This window comes from Rhinolophus hipposideros (genome assembly GCF_964194185.1).
Source record: "Rhinolophus hipposideros genome assembly, chromosome: 8".
In the NCBI taxonomy this organism is placed as follows: Eukaryota; Metazoa; Chordata; class Mammalia; order Chiroptera; family Rhinolophidae; genus Rhinolophus; species Rhinolophus hipposideros.
Genome location: NC_138054.1, coordinates 32,517,046 through 32,536,381, shown reverse-complemented (window position 1 = coordinate 32,536,381; position 19,336 = coordinate 32,517,046). Strand labels below are relative to the sequence as shown.

The window sequence follows — 19,336 nt, the reverse complement described above, 5'->3', positions numbered from 1 at the left end:
TTTTCATGCCAGGCTATTTTATTTGTCTCTGGCCAGCCAAGGTTTCGTCTTCAGTCTTGATCCAGTCAGAAATGACAAAGGGAGTTATAGTTCAAAATGGCTTCTTTGCTGTTCCTTGGAAGGGATAACATACTGGGGCAGTTTACTGTAGACAATAGTAAAGCAGGTCTTCATTGATCTGTGTTAAGTTTGCTTAATTAAAAATTTGTTCTCAATTAAAATGTCAAGTTTTTTTAAAATACTTTCACAGAAATTAAAAATTCTAGCATACCAATTTGGGTAACACTGATTGTACTGTATTATAATTACCACTAATTCTTATCTAATAAGGAAGTTACCATAGCTGTATCTGAGTTGTACTTCATTTAGGTTCATAATTGACACTAATATTAGTACAATGGCAGAAAGAGCCTTGGGTAGATATAGAAATGGAAAGATCTAAATGTTTTCTTAATATACTAATGTATTTAAAATAGTGTATGAGATGGTTAAAATTAGAAAGCACATTTTTTAAGTTTTAATTATTGTAAGAAATTTATATAGGAAGCAATATGTGAAACTACTTTAAAAGGTTGTATGTCCCAGGATACAATCTTTTAATTTTGATACCATTAGAACAATAAGTGGTCTCTGGTAGGACTTCATAGAGCTGTAAATAGTATCAAATCACAGGATTTTTAAGCTTTGTTGGATTTAAATCACATTTTAATAAATATCAAGTTGGAGCAATGCTTTGAAATCTTGAAAAAGCTTTTACTCTGCTCTTGGTATGATAGTGTATCTTTAAGGATTGTCCAACTTTGATAATTCCTTTTTAGCTTATTTTTCAATTTTTGTTATACATATACCTTACATTTTATTGTCTGTTCTTGAAAACTGCCATAAATCCTCTGAAGAAAATGCCAGGAAATAATACACAAACATAGCCTGATATACTAAAAGACTGGCATTTTCATCTGGAATGATCGTTCACACTATTATTGAGGTATCCAAGCCCAGAAAGAAATGAATATAGTAAAAGAGTTTTTAATCATTCTACAGCCATTTGTATAAATTTAGTCTTCTTATTTCCAAAAGTATATTTCTACTTTATGTAAAATACTCTACTTGTATATATTTTATCTTAATTTTTGACCAAGAGAAAACAAATTGCTTAAAATAGGTCCTGGTCTCAGTTTATTATTTGTACAGGATATATATTCATTTCATTGCAATTACTGTCCATATTTACTAGTAATATATCTACTTGAATTATTATAATAAGATTGTATATATTCCTATGTTGTCATTTTGAGTCTTATAAAGCCTTTTGTGTGTGTGTGTCTTTTTTTTTTCTACTTTATGAATGAATCAGGAACCAGAAATTAGTGGAATGCTATCTTAAGTCAAAAATCTGTTATAACCGTTATACTATTTAAATGAAGAAAGATTAAAAAAAAAAACCCACATAATTTCCAACTGATAATTACCCCATTCAGACACTGGTGAATATGTCCCTCAATCCAAGTCGACCTTCCTCATCAGAGGTAAGAAAATATTTTTATACTAAAATATAAGAAAAACATGCTTATTGTTTTTGAAAAGATTTGATAAAGCAAAAAATATGGATTATATAAAATATTAGATGTTAACTTCTCTTTGCACCCAACTTCATGTATTCCATTGTCTGATTATTGTTCTTATATCTCTAGCTCACTTCCTCTAAGTACCCTGATCGAACTGGGACCTCTAATGCATTGATCTTACCACTTTTTTTTCGTTCCTCACTTCATGATGCCCTCCATAGCTGATTTACATACCATAGGACAGTCTTTATCACTCTCTCACACTATCAACTCTTTCCCCCTCTCTCAATTCATTGTATCCTTGGCAAAACAAAAACCCTGGTTAATCCAATTCTTCACCTATTTTACACTTAATGCCTATAGCAGAACATGGCTGGAAAAAAATATACCAGCATAAGGACTATTCTCACTTTAAATTCATGACCACGAATCTCAAGTGGAGCCTTCTGCTGATATGTATTAAAGATTGTCTTTCACTCATTCATTCACTCTTCCACAATTCTAGGCATCTGTTTCATATCTTCTCCCCATTTTCTATTTAAACCAACTCCAACCGAGCTTTTCTTTTTTTCCCCCAATTTCTGTATGGTTTTACAAGTAGTTAATAGTGTAGCTATTAAATATATGGTATTAATAGTACAATATAATATTAGCTATTAGTAATATGGTATAGCTAGGGAATATTCTTTTAAATGCTCTGGTATTCAAAATAACCATATAGCATATGGCATGCTTCACTATCAGCTATACAAATATCTTAAATTATCGGTTAATATTCTGTCATCAAAAGTATAGAAGTAATTTACTTTGTCTATGAAAACAACTTGAAAGCATCCAGGTCAAGTGCCATTTTTATCTACAATAAAAATTACTAATATTGTAGGTCATGTTTACTTCAAAATTTGAAAGTTTTTTTCAGATATTTAACATTTTAGAGTATAATCATTTAAATGTTTTGACTTGTAATCTGCCATGGATATCAAACTTAATTGGATTAAAAATAAGATTATATTTCTGTAATTGTTCTGTTTCTGTTGTAGTAATCTAAGTATTCTTCTAAATAAAAGGATTCTAATTGAGGTCATAACAAAATATTAATAGAAAAGATAGAATATATAAAGACAAAATAAGCTTACAGACATGCCCTATTTAAAAAGAACCATTCGTTTCTTCATCACTGGTCAGGAATAGGTTCTTCCTAGGGTTCTTAGAAACAAAACTATTCCCCAAACCACAGTATGCACACTTTTGCAGGTGCTGAGAACTAGCGATCATCACAACTGTGTTAGGGAGACAATGCATAAAGGGTAAGGAATCCACAAGGTCACCCAAATGGAACTGAGTAGGTAGGGAGTGGGGCAGGGGGAAAGGTTGGTAATGAGAAAACTGTTCTTGGTAGTCTAGTATTCTTACTGCAAGCCACAGCAAAAGCACTGTATGTCAGAGATGTTAGGGTAATCTAGGACCACCTCTATGACACCGTGTCTAGGAAACTGCTCCAAGTGCCAACTAGCCAACTTAACAAATTTTTGTCTCTTCATTTCGTTTTTTGTGTTTGTTCAGAAGGATGCATGTATTGCATGTTTACTTCAATTATGTTTATTAAACTTAAAATTTTAGAGAAAATCAGTTGAGTTTATTTCACTTTAAAAATATTTTCACTGATGTTCTTCTCAATTTATTCAGTTGGTGGAACTTCATGTTTTTTATGTCCCCGAAGGATCGTGGAACTATAAGTTAAATACCATTTCAATAGAAGTTGTTAACAAATTCATTTCAGCTGGATTTATAAGGCAAGTATTTTTGGAGTCATGTTATAGCATGTCTGAAAAAGCAATCTTTTTTTCTGCAGAGAAAAATGCTTTCTGGAAATTTAAAAACTATAAGTGAAAAATATCCTAGTTATGTGATGGATCCAGTTCTGAGCTTAATGAATACTATCAATAAATAGTGCTATATAACAGTTAAATAAAAAAGTGCTGTAGGAACAGGTGTCACTTAGCCATAGTACTGCCACCCAAAAAACAGGGTACTTCTATACATTACATCTTTGTGTATGGTTATACACAAAGAGCATTAAGAGAGAATTTATCTGAAATTAGAAACCTATTGAAGAGATGTGAATGGTAGTTAAGCCAGTATACCAACGAAGACTTTTTCACTGAACTGTTTAAAGATAGAAACGAAATATATGTATATGTACACTTATATGTATGTATGTATATATGTATTTTCACATTCACAGAAACATGACACTGTGTGACCTACCTGTTGTTATTTCTCTTGTGTATACCTCAGTCTTCCCCATCACTTTCTTCAAGCACAGTGGCCTCCTTTCTGTTTTGGACCACATCAGACGTGCCCCTACCTCAGGCCTCTTGTGCTTGTTCCTTTTGTCTCGAATGCTCTTTCTGCCTTTACATATACTATCTCATCTTCTTCAGGTGTTTACTCAAATATTACTTTTTGTTTAGATCTTCTCTGATCATTGTATTTTAAATTCCAGCTACCCTCTGTCTGTTTTGTTGACTGTTTTATTCCCATTTATTAGAACAGTGCCTGATACATAGAAGGTGCTCAGTAAATATTTGAATGAACATTTGAATGAATGTTATATAATGTTTCCCAGGAGATCCTAGAAAAACAAGAACTCAGAGCAATAGCATAAGTGATGGCTTTAAATTTTGGATGTTGAGGTATGAAATATCCCTCATAAGCAAAGATGTGGAGTCTGACAACATTTGATCATCAAAGAAATTTTTAAGCACTAACTAATCCTCTCAAGCTTCCAAAATAAATATCTGTGGCTAAATTATTCTTTAATATATGTATAAAAGTATATAAATTCCATGGCAAAGTTTTGCTTTAACAATAAAATTTGGATGTGGATAAGAAAAGTAGACAAACGTTTTCCTTTTCGGTATAAAGAGGGCTTTTATAAAGTGTTCATTTGCATAATTTAAAAAAAGGCAGACTTTTAATCATTTATTTTTAAATAGTTACAAAGGCCTACAAAATGCCATGCAATGTAGAAACAAGACGTGTTAAGCTATATGTGATACATTAAGTTAGTATTTATATCTGAGATAGCTGAGGAAAGTTACCAGTCTTTAGTATAGCTGAAACTTCCTTCGTTTTACATTATGAGGTAATGTCATGATATTTCAGAGTATCTCCTCACCTTACTTTACAAGCCCTGAGGGAGCGTCTCAGTGAGTTTCTTGGTGAAGATGCTGTTGCAGAAAAATTTTTATTTTTGAAATGCATTGGAAATAATCTAGCTGTGGTAAGTTTCTTTTTTTCCCTTTTGATTAAAGAAAAATGTACCTTAACAAATTATAATTTGTAAATGCTTGTCAACTCAGCATCTTAACATACTATGAGATATGTAATCTCAATCATAATGAAATGGAAATATCACTAAACACACAGATCATCAAGAAAACATGGGTCTTATTGGCATATTATCAGGCCCTAAAATGATGGTATTTTTGCATGTGAATTTCCTTGGGAAGAAAAGAAAGACAAATATAAAATGTTATCATATAAGTAATGTAAATTTTTAAATGTAAATGATAGTGTTTAAAAGCTTTTTAAACAAGTACTTGTGTTCTGAAGAAAAATGGATCCAGTTTCATTTTTTTGCATGTATCTGTCCAGTTTTCCCAGCACCATTTATTAAATAGACTGTCTACCCCAATGTAAATTCTTGCTTCCTTTGTGATAGATAAACGACCACATAAGCAAGGATTTATTCCTGGACTCTCTGTTCTGTCCCATTGATCTATGTGTCTGTTTTTATGCCTGTATCATGCTGTTTTGATTACTATAGCGTTGTAGTATAATTTGATTTCAGGTAGCGTGATACCTCCAGCTTTGTTCTTCTTTCTCAAGGTATTATCTTTCAAAGGGGACTTCTCCGACCACCTACTTTTTAGATATTCTTTCTCTAAGTTACTCTTTATTATATCATTCAGTTTTATTTTCATAAATCACATATCTCTATCCTAAATCATGTTTATTTAAGATCTGCACTCCCAAGTAGAATGTATGCTGCATGAGAGCTGGAACTTTGCCTGTTTGCCATTGTATCCCCACCATATAGAACACTGCATGACACATAATATACCCTCAATATTTGTTGAATGAATGAATGAATGACAAATGAACTCTGTGTTGAATGTTTAGGAAATAAAGTATACAAGGTTGAACTCTGGAGCCACATTACCTGGTTTTGATTCTCAACTTGGAAATTTTCTAGCTATCAAATCTTGGGAAGTTACTTAACTTCTCTTTGCCTCAATCTTGTCTGTGAACTACAGATAATATGTATCACATGGAATTGCCTATCACACGGAATTGTGAGGATTAACTCAGATAATATACTAGGGGTGCCAAAAAATATATACAAGTGGACACTTTGGTCAGTGTTGCTCAAGCAATAGTTCACTGTAATCAGAAGTGTCTGGACACTGATGGTAACCACTTTGAGCACCTTTTGTAATTGCAGAAGTCGAACGTGACTTGTATTCGTCTTTTGTTACCGATATACAAGGTCTGATGATTAAGTTCTCAAACTCATCCTACAAAAAGTGCTACGGTCACTTTGAAGTTCTCCCCTAAGGAAGCTATGCATCCACGCCAGTGCCTAGTCCACCCTTCAAAGCAATTTTGGAACTCTTTTTCTGGAATGGCCATCAGAACTGTCATTATGTTACCCTTGATGTCCTGAATGTCATCCAAACTTCTTTCTTTTAATATTTCCTTTATCTTCGGGTAAAGAAAGAAGTCTTTGGGGGCCAGATCAGGTGAGTAAAAAGTGTGTTCCAATACAGTTATTTGTTTACTGGCTAAAAACTCCCTCATAGACAGTGCCGTGTGAGCTGGTGCATTGTCATGATGCAAGAGCCATGAATCGTTGGCGAAAAGTTCAGGTCACCTAACTTTTTGACGCAGGCTTTTCAGCACTTCCAAATAGTAAACTTGCTTAACTGTTTGTCCAGTTGATACAAATTCATAATAAATAACACCTCTGATATCAAAAACAAGTTAGCAACAGTGTTGCAACAAGTTCTTGAACCTAATTGTCAAACCTCGTATTTGAGTATTACAATTTTAATAGTTTTTTCCTTTCTTAAAATATGTATAAATATTTTTGGTACCCTCTGTTTTACACACACACACACACACACACACACACACACACACACACACACACACACGAAATATCGCTTAGAATAGTGCCTGGCACATAGTGAGTTCCCGCAACTGATAGCCATACTTAACTATTATTAAATGACATAGAATTTCTATTATGCTTAGTACAGCAAATAGAAATAGGATTGTATTCTACATTTTCTAGAATCTAGCCTTAGCTACCAGCTTTTAGATTTGATTTGTGTTGCAGATATGTGACTTCTGCAAAAAAAAAGTAGGGTAAAAACTAATTGAAAAACATTACAAAAGCTTTAATTTTTTTTCTCATTTATTTCTAGGTAAAGTCAAAGCAAGAATCAGAACTGAAACTCAAATCATTTGCTCCTCCATATGTATGTAATGTGATATTTAAAATGTATGCTCATTTTTTAACTTACTGGCTAATTTTTTAACTTGCTGTTTTTTAAATTACAAACTATTTTAAATTTCCTATGTATTTTAGGCTCTTCAACCAGAATTGTATTTGCTTCCTATAATGGATCATTTAGGAAATATTTATTCAGCATCAACCGTTTCTTTAGATGAACAGCAGACTCATAATAATGTTGCTGAGGCTGATGGGATAATCCACAGACCAGCCAGTGTAACTTTGTCAAAAAAAGAACCTGGAACAGATGCCATGTTTTTAGATAACACTTCGAAAGAGCTTCTTAACAAGAATCAAGAAGAAGGTGATTACTGGAGTGGGAAAACCAAAGAGGTTTTTATAGTATTTTAGCAGTCAGGTTGTAAGCAAAGTCTGGGCAAATCTAGCCTTACAAATATGGGCAGTATAAAAGGAAAGCTACAATTCAATTTGGGTATTTTTAAAAATAGTTTCACTAGGTGGGAGATAAAAAACAATTTTAGTACTATTTTAAAATAAAAACAAAATCAAAATACTTACAGCACTTAAACTCTGCCACCTTTACTTCTTTTATGACAGTTTCTGAGAAAGTTAAGGCTGAAAGTGAAAAGAAAGGAAATGATGAGTGCATAAAACCTTGGTATTAGTATTTTAAGTCCAGGAAGATCTTAGCCAGGACAACAGTATTGAATCAAAGCAAAACAACTTTAATGTTGGTAGACATTTGTATTTCAAAGATTTTAAAAATTTTTATCTGATTATACCCATCAATTTACCAGATGATTCAGTTCTTAAGTGGTAGGCAATTTAAAAATCAAACTTATAAATATATAAGTAAAGCTAGTACTACACTCTAAGGATTAACTGAAAAAAATTATTTGAATTATTTTCCCTTATTTCATATAGAAAATAAACTTTTTGTGATGGAAAAGCAAATATACTAAATATTTTTAAATGAACTGAATCGCCCATCCCAGACTAAAGACAACAGCCATTACAGCTACAAAATATACCTGTTCTTAACTAGTTGCATTGTTCTCCATCTTCAGTTATAGCAATTCTTATATTCTAAGTTTGTTTTATTCCCAGTGATCTTCTAAAGTTAGCACCATCTTTAATCTTAGGCACATTTAACATTTATTGTTCTGATGCGATTTGTTACTTCTGATGAGACATATGAATGATATCTACCTATTTTATTACTTGATGCCAATGAGATGGTTCTTTACCTCCTTTACGTAGGCCTTTCTCTGCATTGTTTTAAATATTGCTTTCCTGTCATGATTTCACTTAAAGGTTCAAGGGAAAAAAACACCTGGGGGAAAAAATTCATAGTGGGATCCCATTATTTCTGAAAAGTACAAGGTCAAGTGGCTACTGAAGTGGGCAATTGCCCTACATAAGGTCGTGAATAGTATCATATTTCATACTTTGGGCTGCTGGCCAGATTCCTGAACTGCTACTTGCACAAAACCCAAAAAAGTCTGTGGCGGGAGTAATTAACCCTACAAAACTTGTGCAAGAAGAAAATAAAGATTAACAGTATAATTCCACCATCCAAGATAGTTTCTGCTAGTATTTTGGTGTATTCTTTCAGGTAGTTTTTAAAGTTCTTGTATATAAAATATTTTTTAACTTTTAAAAATGAGGCTACATGCAAACTCTTTTAAAGCCTGTTAATTTTAGACTGTATTGTAGATATTTCATACCAATAAATATAGATCTACATCACTATAGAATTCCATAGTGCTGTAAGCAAGATTTTTCAGAAAATAGCTTCATGCATTTGTCCTGTAATTCTTTTAGAAGTTAAAATGCTGTTTCTAAGGTAATTTTTTTCTTCTTCTTCTTTAAAAAGAACTTTCCAATCTTGGGTCTCTCTCTCTTATCACACACATCTTCTTCCTTCCCCAGTAGAGATAACTACTACTTCGAAATAATTGTTTTCTTGCTTTTTTTATAGTTTTACAACCTGAATATATGTTCCTTAACAGTAGTTCAGTTTTGCCTGTTTTTAACTTTATTTGGATGGCATCATATTGCAAGTATTTTATTTTGGACTTGCTTTTGTTACTCAATATTGTAATTGTAAGACTCAACTATGTTGTCATATGTACTTCAGTTTCTTTTCATTGTTGCAAAATATTCCATTATATGTCTATGTCATAATTTGTAATATTTACCTATTCTGCTCATGGACATTTGGTTTGTTTTCGGTTTGGGGCTATTATAAATATGCTATTATGTAGATTCTTGTACATGACTTCTAAATGTACATGTGCCTTTTAAGGGCATATAGCTAGGATTGACATTGTATGCACATGGTCAGCTTCACTTTTACATTTCAAGAAAGTTCATGTGTTTTCCAAAGTGGTTATGCCCAGCAGCAGTATCTGAAAGTTCCTATTGAACCATATCCCTTTAATTCTGTCAGACATTTTCTTTCTCCTTGTTTCTCTGCTTTACATTCTGGATGATTTCTTCAGATCTTTTTTCCAAATCTTTCTTAAACTGATTCTCTCTTTAGCTGTGTCTAATCTGCTGTAAATGCTTACACTGAATTATTAATTCCAAATATTTTATTTTTCTTTTCTAGCAATTCTTTTTAGTTGAACATTTTTTCTTACCTTTAGTGGCCATTTGCATTTGCCTTCATTCAAATGTTTTGCCCATTTTCTGCTCTTTCTTTTAAATATTGATTCATTATGTATACATATATATTTTTCTGCCATATCTTCACACACACACACCTGTGTGGTATAATTAATTATAGATATTTTAGTTTGTGCCTTGTCTTTTTATTCTTTTATGATTCTTTGAATAAAAGGAATTCTTAAATTTGTAAACATGTTCTAACAATTACAGAGAGAAGAGTATTGACATCGTCAACGATCAGTTTTGCTTTATGTATTTTAAAGCTGTTACTACATTCATGCACATTTAGGATTATTGTCTTCTTGATGAATTAACCCCTATATTATTATTTAATGTTTCTCTTTATCTCTGGTAATAGTCGTTATTTTGAAGGTTACTTAATCTGACATTAATACAGTTCTAGCTCTTTTTTGGTTAGTGTTTCCATTGTATGTCTTTCTCCACTCATTCACTTTTAGTGAAACACAGTCATGCCCATTACAATAACAGAGTTGAGTAATGTGACAAAGACATTATGGTCCATGAGCCTGAAATATTTGCTGCTTTGCCCTTTAAGAAAATGTTTTCTGACTTCTGCACTAGGCTACACATTATACACCTTTAATTTGAAGTTTATTTTCAAATTATGTACAACTTCATATATAGTATAAGAACCTTACAGCAGTATACATCTATTTCCTCCCTCAAATCTTTTGTGCTGTTGTTGTCATGAATTTTACTTGTACATACATTATAAACTCCATAATACATATTTACCATTTTTACTTTACACTATCAGTTATAATTCCAAGAGTATGCACAGTATGTTTCACAATTCCTTTAATGAAGGAAAAAAGAAGTACAATATTGCTTTCCCCATTTTTACGTCTCAAAATGGGTATTCCTTTTCTTTAGTCATCTTCTGTTCTTTCCCGTGGGTCTGTGCTACACATCTCTATATTTTTTACATGCCTCAATCTTAACCTGTTTAATGCTTAACTCCATCATTGCCCCCAAATCAGTATGCTTTCTTGATTTCTTTCTTTGCTTTCATCATTCTTCCACTTGTTCAGACTTTAAGCTTTCAAATTTTTCTTATTGTAGAATAATAGATTTTGAGGGTAAAAGAATCTCAAAAACCATCGTGACTAGCTTCCTTGCTTATAATCTCCTTTCCAGTCGATCCTCTAGAGTGCTGTCAGCCTCATCATTCTTGTTACAAGTTGGATTATTTATCTCCCTGCTTAAAAACCTTTGAAAGACTCATTGTTTGCTACTGAAAGCCCACATTTCTTAAGATGATATAGCGAACCCTTCATGTTCTGACTTCAAACCCAGGGTTGTAAATGTTTGGCTATGCAGATTATTCAATGCTCTACTATAGAAGGCTTCTTTCATGTAGATTATGATATGAATGGAGCTTTCAGGATTAGCTTAATAGCATAGTTGGTTCAATAATTTTTAGCTATCAGTAGTAGTAGTACTATTATAATTTGGGGTTTGGAAGAGGAGGAAAAAGTACCTTGAAGTACAGCTGGAGAGGTAGGTAGGGACTTGGACTATAAGAGCCTTGATTGCAAAGCTAAGGAATCGTGGAGGCAATGGGAAGCCATCTGAAGTTTTTAGCATTAGTGGCATGATTGGATTTAAGTTCCAGAAAAACAACTCAGGTGACTATATGGAGAACAGACCGAGGTAATTAAGAGCTGAACTAGAAAGTGCAGTAGAATAGAAATCAGAATTTGAAGAGACTTCTAAGGATTGGGTGCAGTGCTGGGTACTTCACATGTACTATACCATTGTAGAGATAAGGAAACTGAAGTTAGAGAAATAACCTACCTCAGGTCACACCTGCTGTGACAATGCCAGGACTTGAACCCTGTGGTTTTACTGAAGCCCATGCTTTATAACACTGTGTTAGAATCATACTTAACTTTTCACTGTTGCCAAAAATGCTACATACTTTAGCACTCTGACCTGCAAATGCCATTTTCTTTGTTTAAATTCTTTCTTCTTTGGGAGGCAAACATCTCACAATTCAAAACAGTTTCACAGTTATCGCTCCCATTTTTTTTGAAAGTTGCAGGTCATTATGCTCCAAACTGTTACTAGGAATAAGAGATACATGTCCTATGTTCCTATCAAAATGTAGTCATAATCAACTGAGTTTTGCAGTGTTTCTTTTTTGGGGTGGATTGGGGAAGTGGTATTTTATTATTAGCTTTTAAACAGCTGACATCCATTTTTTTGTGTTCATTTTACATTGAATATACCTTTTAGAAAATTTCTGTTTGTTGTCCTTAAATGATTATTCCATTGCCAGCTGAGAAATAAATAGTAGCGGCCAGACTAAAATTAAACCAATATGGCCTTCAGGTTGTAAAATATTGTGGCAATCCTTGTAAAATGATTATTCAAGTATTAATATGACTCATTAATTTTTTCTCAATTAAAAAAATTGATTTCCCCAAGCGGGGAAAAAAATCTACATTATCGCTGCCAGGTTCATGGATCTTTTGTTCGTATAGATCATACAGAACATTAGTGTTTTAAAGACAGGTTGAGGTTTTTTCCTATATGGAAAAATTCTGTTAAAATGAAAAGAGATGTTATAAATGGAAAGGTGTGTGAAATACAAATGACATTATATGCTCTGTGTTTACATCAGCAATTTCTGGAAAAGGTTCCTCAGAATACTACTTGAAAAGCCAAAAGCTTCCTGAAGACAATTAAGTTTGAATAACACCCAGCTTACCCCCACTCTTGCAGATTCATATTATACATAAAAACAGAGAAATCTTGCAATAAGTACGGGTGAGTGTGTGTGTGTGTGTGTGTGTGTGTGTGTGTGTGTGTGTGTGTAGGGTTGTGTTCCTGTTAGAGTTGCTTACCCAATTTTTCCCAAACTGAATTGACCAAAGAATTCTCCTTTCACTTTCATGAAATACCTCATGAAATTCACTTTGGAAATAGTTGCCTTGTACTATGTAGGGCAAACTTCTTGGATATTCTGAACCACAGGACAAGATAATAGCATGTACATATAAAAACAAACTTTTTTTTTAGTATTTTATTAACGTTATGAACTCTATTTGCCATCGATAAACGTCAACATCAGCTGAGGGAAAAGACATTCCAAAAGAAAACCAGCCTGGAAAAAACCAGTTCGGAAATTCTGAATTGCCAGGATCACTGGAAGATTCAAATGATTGTGTTAGCAACAAAAACAGGTAATTAGTATAAATATTGATCCCACATGTCATAATCTAAACTATACGAAGAGTAAGATATCCTAGGGTACTGTTATAGGGATGTCTAACTAGAACAAAGATATGAGTGAAATCAGTGATATTTTAAATTAAAATTACCTTGATTCTGATCTTTGCTGTTATATTCCAGCATTCCTCTCCAAAAAAATGATGGATAGTTTATCAATTAAATTTATTTTTGTTGTAAAACTTACTATTAGGGGCAACCTGATGACAGAAAAATTTCTGCATTCATTTGCATTTCTTAGAACTAATTTTTCAACCTCTCATTAGATTCTTGGTTATGGGTAAATAATTAGTATGCTTGAGTTTCACATTGATATCATTTCATTCAAAATTATAGTACTTAAGCAACAGTTCTACATATAGTCATCTTTTGAAATTAATATAAGGAATTTTATAAATAATTATTCACAGAACATCCACAAATAAAATGTTTACAAAATTTCCACTTATTTACCTTGCAATAGACATTGGACTATGATATTAACTTAGCTATAATATAATATGATTTTATTACTGATATTAAATGTACTTTATGTTGATGTTTAATGAGATTGAAAGATAATATAATTGCCTCAGGCTGACTTTAAAAAATATTAATGTTATATCTATGTTTACAGAAGATGAAATAAAATATATAAAATACGAAAAGCTAATATTTATGGGATCATTTTTTAATATTTTAAAATCTCTCGTTCCCTTTAAGTCAGTTTCTTTGGAAAAATGAAGATGATAGAGCTAATATCATTAGAAGAGATGACAGTCAGGTATGATTTTAACATGTTTCTTAAAATGTGGTATTGAAGCCTAATATTTATACTGAAATTCAAAATGAAACTGCAGATTAAAATGTCTAAATTTTTAAACATTATTGGTTAGAGAGTGGGAGAAAAGCCTAAAGAAAGTTCAGGAGCCTGCCAATTCGGTGAAATTTCTGAGCGTTCCATGGTCTGGGATCTGCTGAGATATGTATGCCCTTTGAGGAGAAAGCCAATGTTTTCGTATCTTGCCCCAGCTACCATTGACAACGTGTCACTTGATGGACCTCTGGGATTTGGAGAGAGATTTAACACATTTGGATGTGCTGCTCCAATCTTTTTGTTTTTCAATCGAGTAATCTAAAAGACTGCCAACTGAGTGGGCCCAAAGCAAGAGAAGGCTCACCAGGTGATTCAAGCAGCCTTGCAATAGTGCTGCCACTTGGGTTTTAATGTCCAGCTAATCCAGTGATGCTTGATGTGTGGTGGGCTGCAATGCTGCATGGGGTCTGAGACAAACCCAGGGAGGTGGGTCACTGCTCTGAGCCCCCACAGAGCTGTCAGTACATATGTTTTGGAGCAAAGGCATGCCGTCTTCAGCAAATAATTGCTCTGCTGTTGCTGGAGATTAATAAAACATGCTGTCTTCAGGCTTTAAAAATTTTCAGTCTGGTGGATGCTTAATGCTGTTTCACTGAGGTTTGGATTTTGATTTCCTGGATTACCCATAAAGTAGGATCATGATTTTGTTTTATGGACTCCGTTTTGATAACTTTGTCTGGAAGTACCTTTTCAAGTATTTCTATAGGTTGTCTATCATAGATTTCAGATTAATGTGAATTTTTAATATACTCTGAAAGATGAGAGTCCTTTGGCGCTTATGTATGTTGCAAATATCTTCCCCTCTTGTGTGCCACGTCTATAGTGTATCTTGCTGACTACATTGTTTAATTATTCCATATCCTTATTTTTTTCCACATTCTGCTATGTCTTAGACTGAAAATGGTACAGTAGAATCTCTTGTTGTTAGCGTGTTACTTTTTATCCTTACATCTTCTGTGGTTTCTGATTCAATTTTGATTTGGCACAAAGTTGTTCTTAAGTGAATATTAATACCACTTTTGCTTTATGAAGTATCCTTCTTGGACTTATTTGTTTTTTGGCCTAAATTCTTCCTTATTGTATATCACTTTCTGCTTTCTTTTTGTTTACATTTTTGTTATGCCCATCGTCTTTCTTTCCCACTTTTTGCCAGCCTTTCTGATTATTTTGTTTTAGGTATGTCATTTACATACAGCTTAGAGTTGGTTTTTGCTTTGTGAGCTTTGTAAATCTTTTTCATTTAGTAGATGAGTTATATCCATTTATGTTATTGATGGAACTAATATGTTTGATGTCAAATTTGTCAGTTTTTTTAATATTATAGTTAGTACATGCTACTATGTGGGTTATTTGGACTTTTCCCCCTTCTGATATTTAATAATATTGTATTTTTGTTCTTTTTTTTACCTTTATACTAATACATTCGTGCTAGTATTCTTAGTCCTCTCTCTCTCTCTCTCTCTCTCTCTCTCTCTCTCTCTCTCTCTCTCTCTCTCTCTTGTTTTTTTTAATTGATGCTTCTCCTTTTGATTTGTTACCTCTAAAATTATTCTCTGACTCCTACCTGTTACATTCAGAGCAATCAAAAAATCACCCCTTTCCCCACTTTCTTCTCATGTATTTTTAGTTGTGTTATTTCTACTTTGTCAAAGAATATAAAATTTATATATTGTGCTCCTAGTTTTATCCGCGTCACCTCTGTTTTAGTCTCAGATCTATAACTAAACATATCCAACACTTACTGCCAGTTCTTTTGCAGAAGATTTTTCATTCTCTTGCTTGGATTAAGCTCAGTTTATAATAGAAAGATCTCCTATATACAATATTCCCTTACTTCTCCCACATTATAAACTTTGTGTAGAGTAGGGGTGGGGAAACTATGGCCTGCGGGCTGTTTTGTGAGGCTGCCACCTACTCATGTTTTTACATTTTTGAATAGTTGAGGAAAGAATATGGACAGTGATTATATGTGGCCTACAAAGCCTTAATTATTTACTCTCTGGCCTTTGACCAAGCCTGCTAATCCCTGCTCTAGAGCCTGGATACTTGAACAGTTTGATCGGCTATAACATCCTTGGCTTATACCATTTTTCTCAGAGTTTCTTTAAAATTTTGTTTTACTGATATCTTGTTTTATGTGTTACTATTAAAAAGTGTGATGCCACCCTGATTTTCTTTTTTCTGTAAGCTGGCTTGAGTATTTCGGTCTGGAAAGCCAGAGGATTCTGTAATGTGTAGTAATTTACCAGACTGTATCTCAGTTGAGAATTCTAGGCCCAATTCTTCTGAAAAACAGTGGGCCCTTTAAGTATGAAAATCAGGACTTCTTTTGTTTTAAGAAATCAATTATAATTTTAGAAAACACTTTAAACAGCAGATCCATTCCATTGGTTTCTTTTTCAGGGACCACAATTAGTCTTATCTCAGATCTTCTTTACCTTTTATATCTGTTACTTCTCTGATGTATTTTGTTATTTTCTTTATTTCCTTTTCTTTGCCCCTTTTATTTCGGTTCTCCATTATCCTTATTGTATATTTGGTCATATCTTTTCCTTCTTGGATACCTGCTAATTTATTCATTTCTAAGACAATTTTGGTTCTTCTTTAATTTATTTCTTCAGTTTGGCCATCTTCCATTTCACATCTTCCTGTTTTCCATTTTCATTCTGAGTTATTTGATTTTAGATTTATGGGTTTTTGTTAATATCTGCAAATGCCTGCTTAATTATTTTTAATCTAGGTAAGGAATGTTGTTAAATTTTTCTCTGCTTTATGGCTTCCTGTTTTTTAATTTTGTTTTAGTTCTCAATTTTGAGGGTTTTTAAAAAGTAACTGTGTAGATGCTAGATTACTTTGTAGGTAATGTTTGTACAGGTTCATTTGTGTGGATTTTTCTGTATCTGTAATAACAGGTGTTCTTATAGAGGAACAAGGAGTGGTGTTTTGGTGGCTTTTCTGCTTCTTAGATCAGGAGGGCCCTCTTCCTCTTTGTTGTTACAGTGAAATGCAGTTATCTATTTATTTTTAAATAAGTGTGGCCTTTTGGGAAAGGGCTCTGTTTTCTTTGTTTGTTTGTTTTCTGCTAATTTAATTCAACAGAGCTGTTATCATGGCTACTCTCTTCCTTTTCCTTACCACGTAGCCCTAAAGGAATACTTCTCACTTCCAGAGCATTTTCTAGTCTCTCAGAAGCTATGTCTTCCCATAGCTTCACAAGTCTCTAGCCCCCTACGTTTCACAAGTCCCTTTCTTTGGATTCCTCATAGAAAGTGCTCCGATGTACTAGATCTTATTCTTACTCTCAGTATGTCTGCACTGCATAGGAGGGGCTTCTTCTTCCAGACTAAACTGTGGTGGTTTTTTGTGTTACGTGTTCACAGTTCTCTAATGTATCGTCACTTCTGACAGCTCAGTCATCAGCTCATGAACACACTCTGCTGGTCTAGGGGGTTTATTTCCCCACTTACATGTAAATTACATGTAAATTGCTGTCATGTAAATTAAAGCGTGTGTCAATTAAAGGATTCTGTGTCCTAGTTATGCTGTAGGCATAAATTATGGGTGATTTTATTTGCTTTCCTTTATAGTAGTTGGGATGATGTGTGGAAGGATTCTAATTTAGGTGGTTGCCATTATCCTTGAGAACCTGACTTTTATAAGTTAAAAAAAATAACATAGACTTTAAAAGGAATAATAGAGCGAAGTAGTAGTAAGGGCTTAATAAAGATAAATGTAGAAACTAGTAACTTACCGAATTTAAAAGCCCTAGCAGAACTGAAACAATGCAAGATCTATAAAGTGGTAGTGGGAGAAACATCAATATTGGTAAGGCTTGAGGCAGTTTATCAACAAAGAGCAGATATATAAAAATTTGGACCAATGAAGGTTATATAAACACAAATATAGAGTATATGAAATATATGAAAATAATACGTATGCTAAAATTTGAAAATGTGAAAGATAGGATGCCCCAATTTTCTAAGCTAATATAAATGATCAAAATTGGCTCAAGATGAAAAAAAAAAAATAAGTAGCCATCTTAGAAGAATTTAAACGTTGCTAAAAGAAGTAGCTAAAATCGGAAATCTAGAATAAAATCATTTAGAAAGCAATAATGTTTTTTTTTATTTATTTTAAGTTTGAAGTCCCTGTGATTAATGTCCATCTAATAGTGGAATGGAGAAGCTGGAGCACAAAAAAGAATCCATAGGTATAAACAGAGATTTGGGAGTTCATCACCATATAAGTAAAAAAATGCATCGCTGTTGTACCATATCAAGTGCTTACACGTGGATGAGAACTAATATGTCGTCCCACCAAACCTTATTGCATTTCATGTTTTCTTACAGATAGGGAAAAAAGACAGCATCACCCTGCCAGATCTTATTGATTTTCCTTCAGTTCCTTGGAAATCTGCTTTAACTCCAGGAATAACTGAAATTTCTTTATTACAGATTGAGAGTAAGTATGATAAAACTGTAAGAACAGATGATTCTGTGAAGTAAAATTAAATGATGCTAATGAGGAATTATTGTTTGATGAGAATAGAGTTTCAGTTTGGGAAGTTAAAAAAGTTCCAGAGATAGATAGTGGTGATGGTTTCACTATATTGTAAATGTACATAATCCATTGAACTGTACATTTAAAAATGCTTAAAACGGTAATTTTATTAAGTATATTTTACCACAAAAAAGGTAAGTTGTTTTAAAGTATATGAATTGTATGTTGATTACTGCATATGTTTAGTCAGTAATATTTCTTTTAAAAATATATTCTAAAATTTTATTTTCCATGTAAGATTTAAGTACAATATCTTAGGCCCAAGATAAATTTATCAAAAGAATTAAAACAAGAAATATAACTACTTGAGCATTATCTAGTTTTACAAATACATGTAAATTCAGATGAGACATACTGTGTTATCTACATACATGTAAATAATGTAAATTATGTTTCACTCTTAGAATCTAAAATGACTACTCAGTGTTTTCCATAGGCGCAAATGCTATATTTATTATGGGAAGAGAAACAGAATTTAGGTAAAATTTAATTTTGCTGTTTTAAGCACTTTGAAGTTTTACACACTACATTTTTTAGGAAATGACCATCTTTTAGCTTTTAGACATCGATAAATATGGGTTATATTTTAGGAGAGAAGATTATCAAACAAATAAAACAAGTAAAGGAAGAAAGAAGGTATTTGGAAAGAATTAGAGAAGAATTAATGAGAAAAGTTGAAAAGCTATCTGGACAAAACAAATTGAAGCCATATCATGGTACAGTTTATTACGTATCTTTTATCACTATAAAGAAAACTTAACGTGGACAGTATTTATGCTTTTTAATGTTTACTATTTTACTGTTGTGATTTCAGTGGTACACTACTAAGTTCAACACGGAAAACATGAAATCGTTGCTCAACTGTTTCACATTGGGTGTTTT

At 32.9% G+C, this 19,336-nt stretch overlaps 2 protein-coding genes across 2 annotated transcripts in view; one reads left to right on the top strand and one right to left on the bottom strand.

Moving 5' to 3' along the window:
- Positions 1-1,460: 1,460 nt before the first annotated feature.
- The window catches only part of SPATA1 (spermatogenesis associated 1), a 34,734-nt gene continuing 16,858 nt past the window's right edge, over positions 1,461-19,336 (top strand). Inside the window, exons 1-9 of the mRNA XM_081057246.1 lie at positions 1,461-1,526; positions 3,252-3,358; positions 4,734-4,851; positions 7,061-7,114; positions 7,225-7,453; positions 12,881-12,992; positions 13,741-13,801; positions 18,244-18,355; positions 19,045-19,170. Of these exons, the coding sequence (XP_080913372.1) occupies positions 1,491-1,526; positions 3,252-3,358; positions 4,734-4,851; positions 7,061-7,114; positions 7,225-7,453; positions 12,881-12,992; positions 13,741-13,801; positions 18,244-18,355; positions 19,045-19,170 (955 nt within the window). The 5' untranslated portion in view covers positions 1,461-1,490. The remainder of the gene's footprint in view (positions 1,527-3,251; positions 3,359-4,733; positions 4,852-7,060; positions 7,115-7,224; positions 7,454-12,880; positions 12,993-13,740; positions 13,802-18,243; positions 18,356-19,044; positions 19,171-19,336) is intronic.
- LOC308501231 (di-N-acetylchitobiase-like) overlaps positions 7,709-19,336 on the bottom strand; it is a 37,272-nt gene continuing 25,644 nt past the window's right edge. Inside the window, exon 9 of the transcript XR_013993854.1 lies at positions 7,709-7,725. The gene's annotated coding sequence lies outside the window, so the exon portion shown is untranslated. The remainder of the gene's footprint in view (positions 7,726-19,336) is intronic.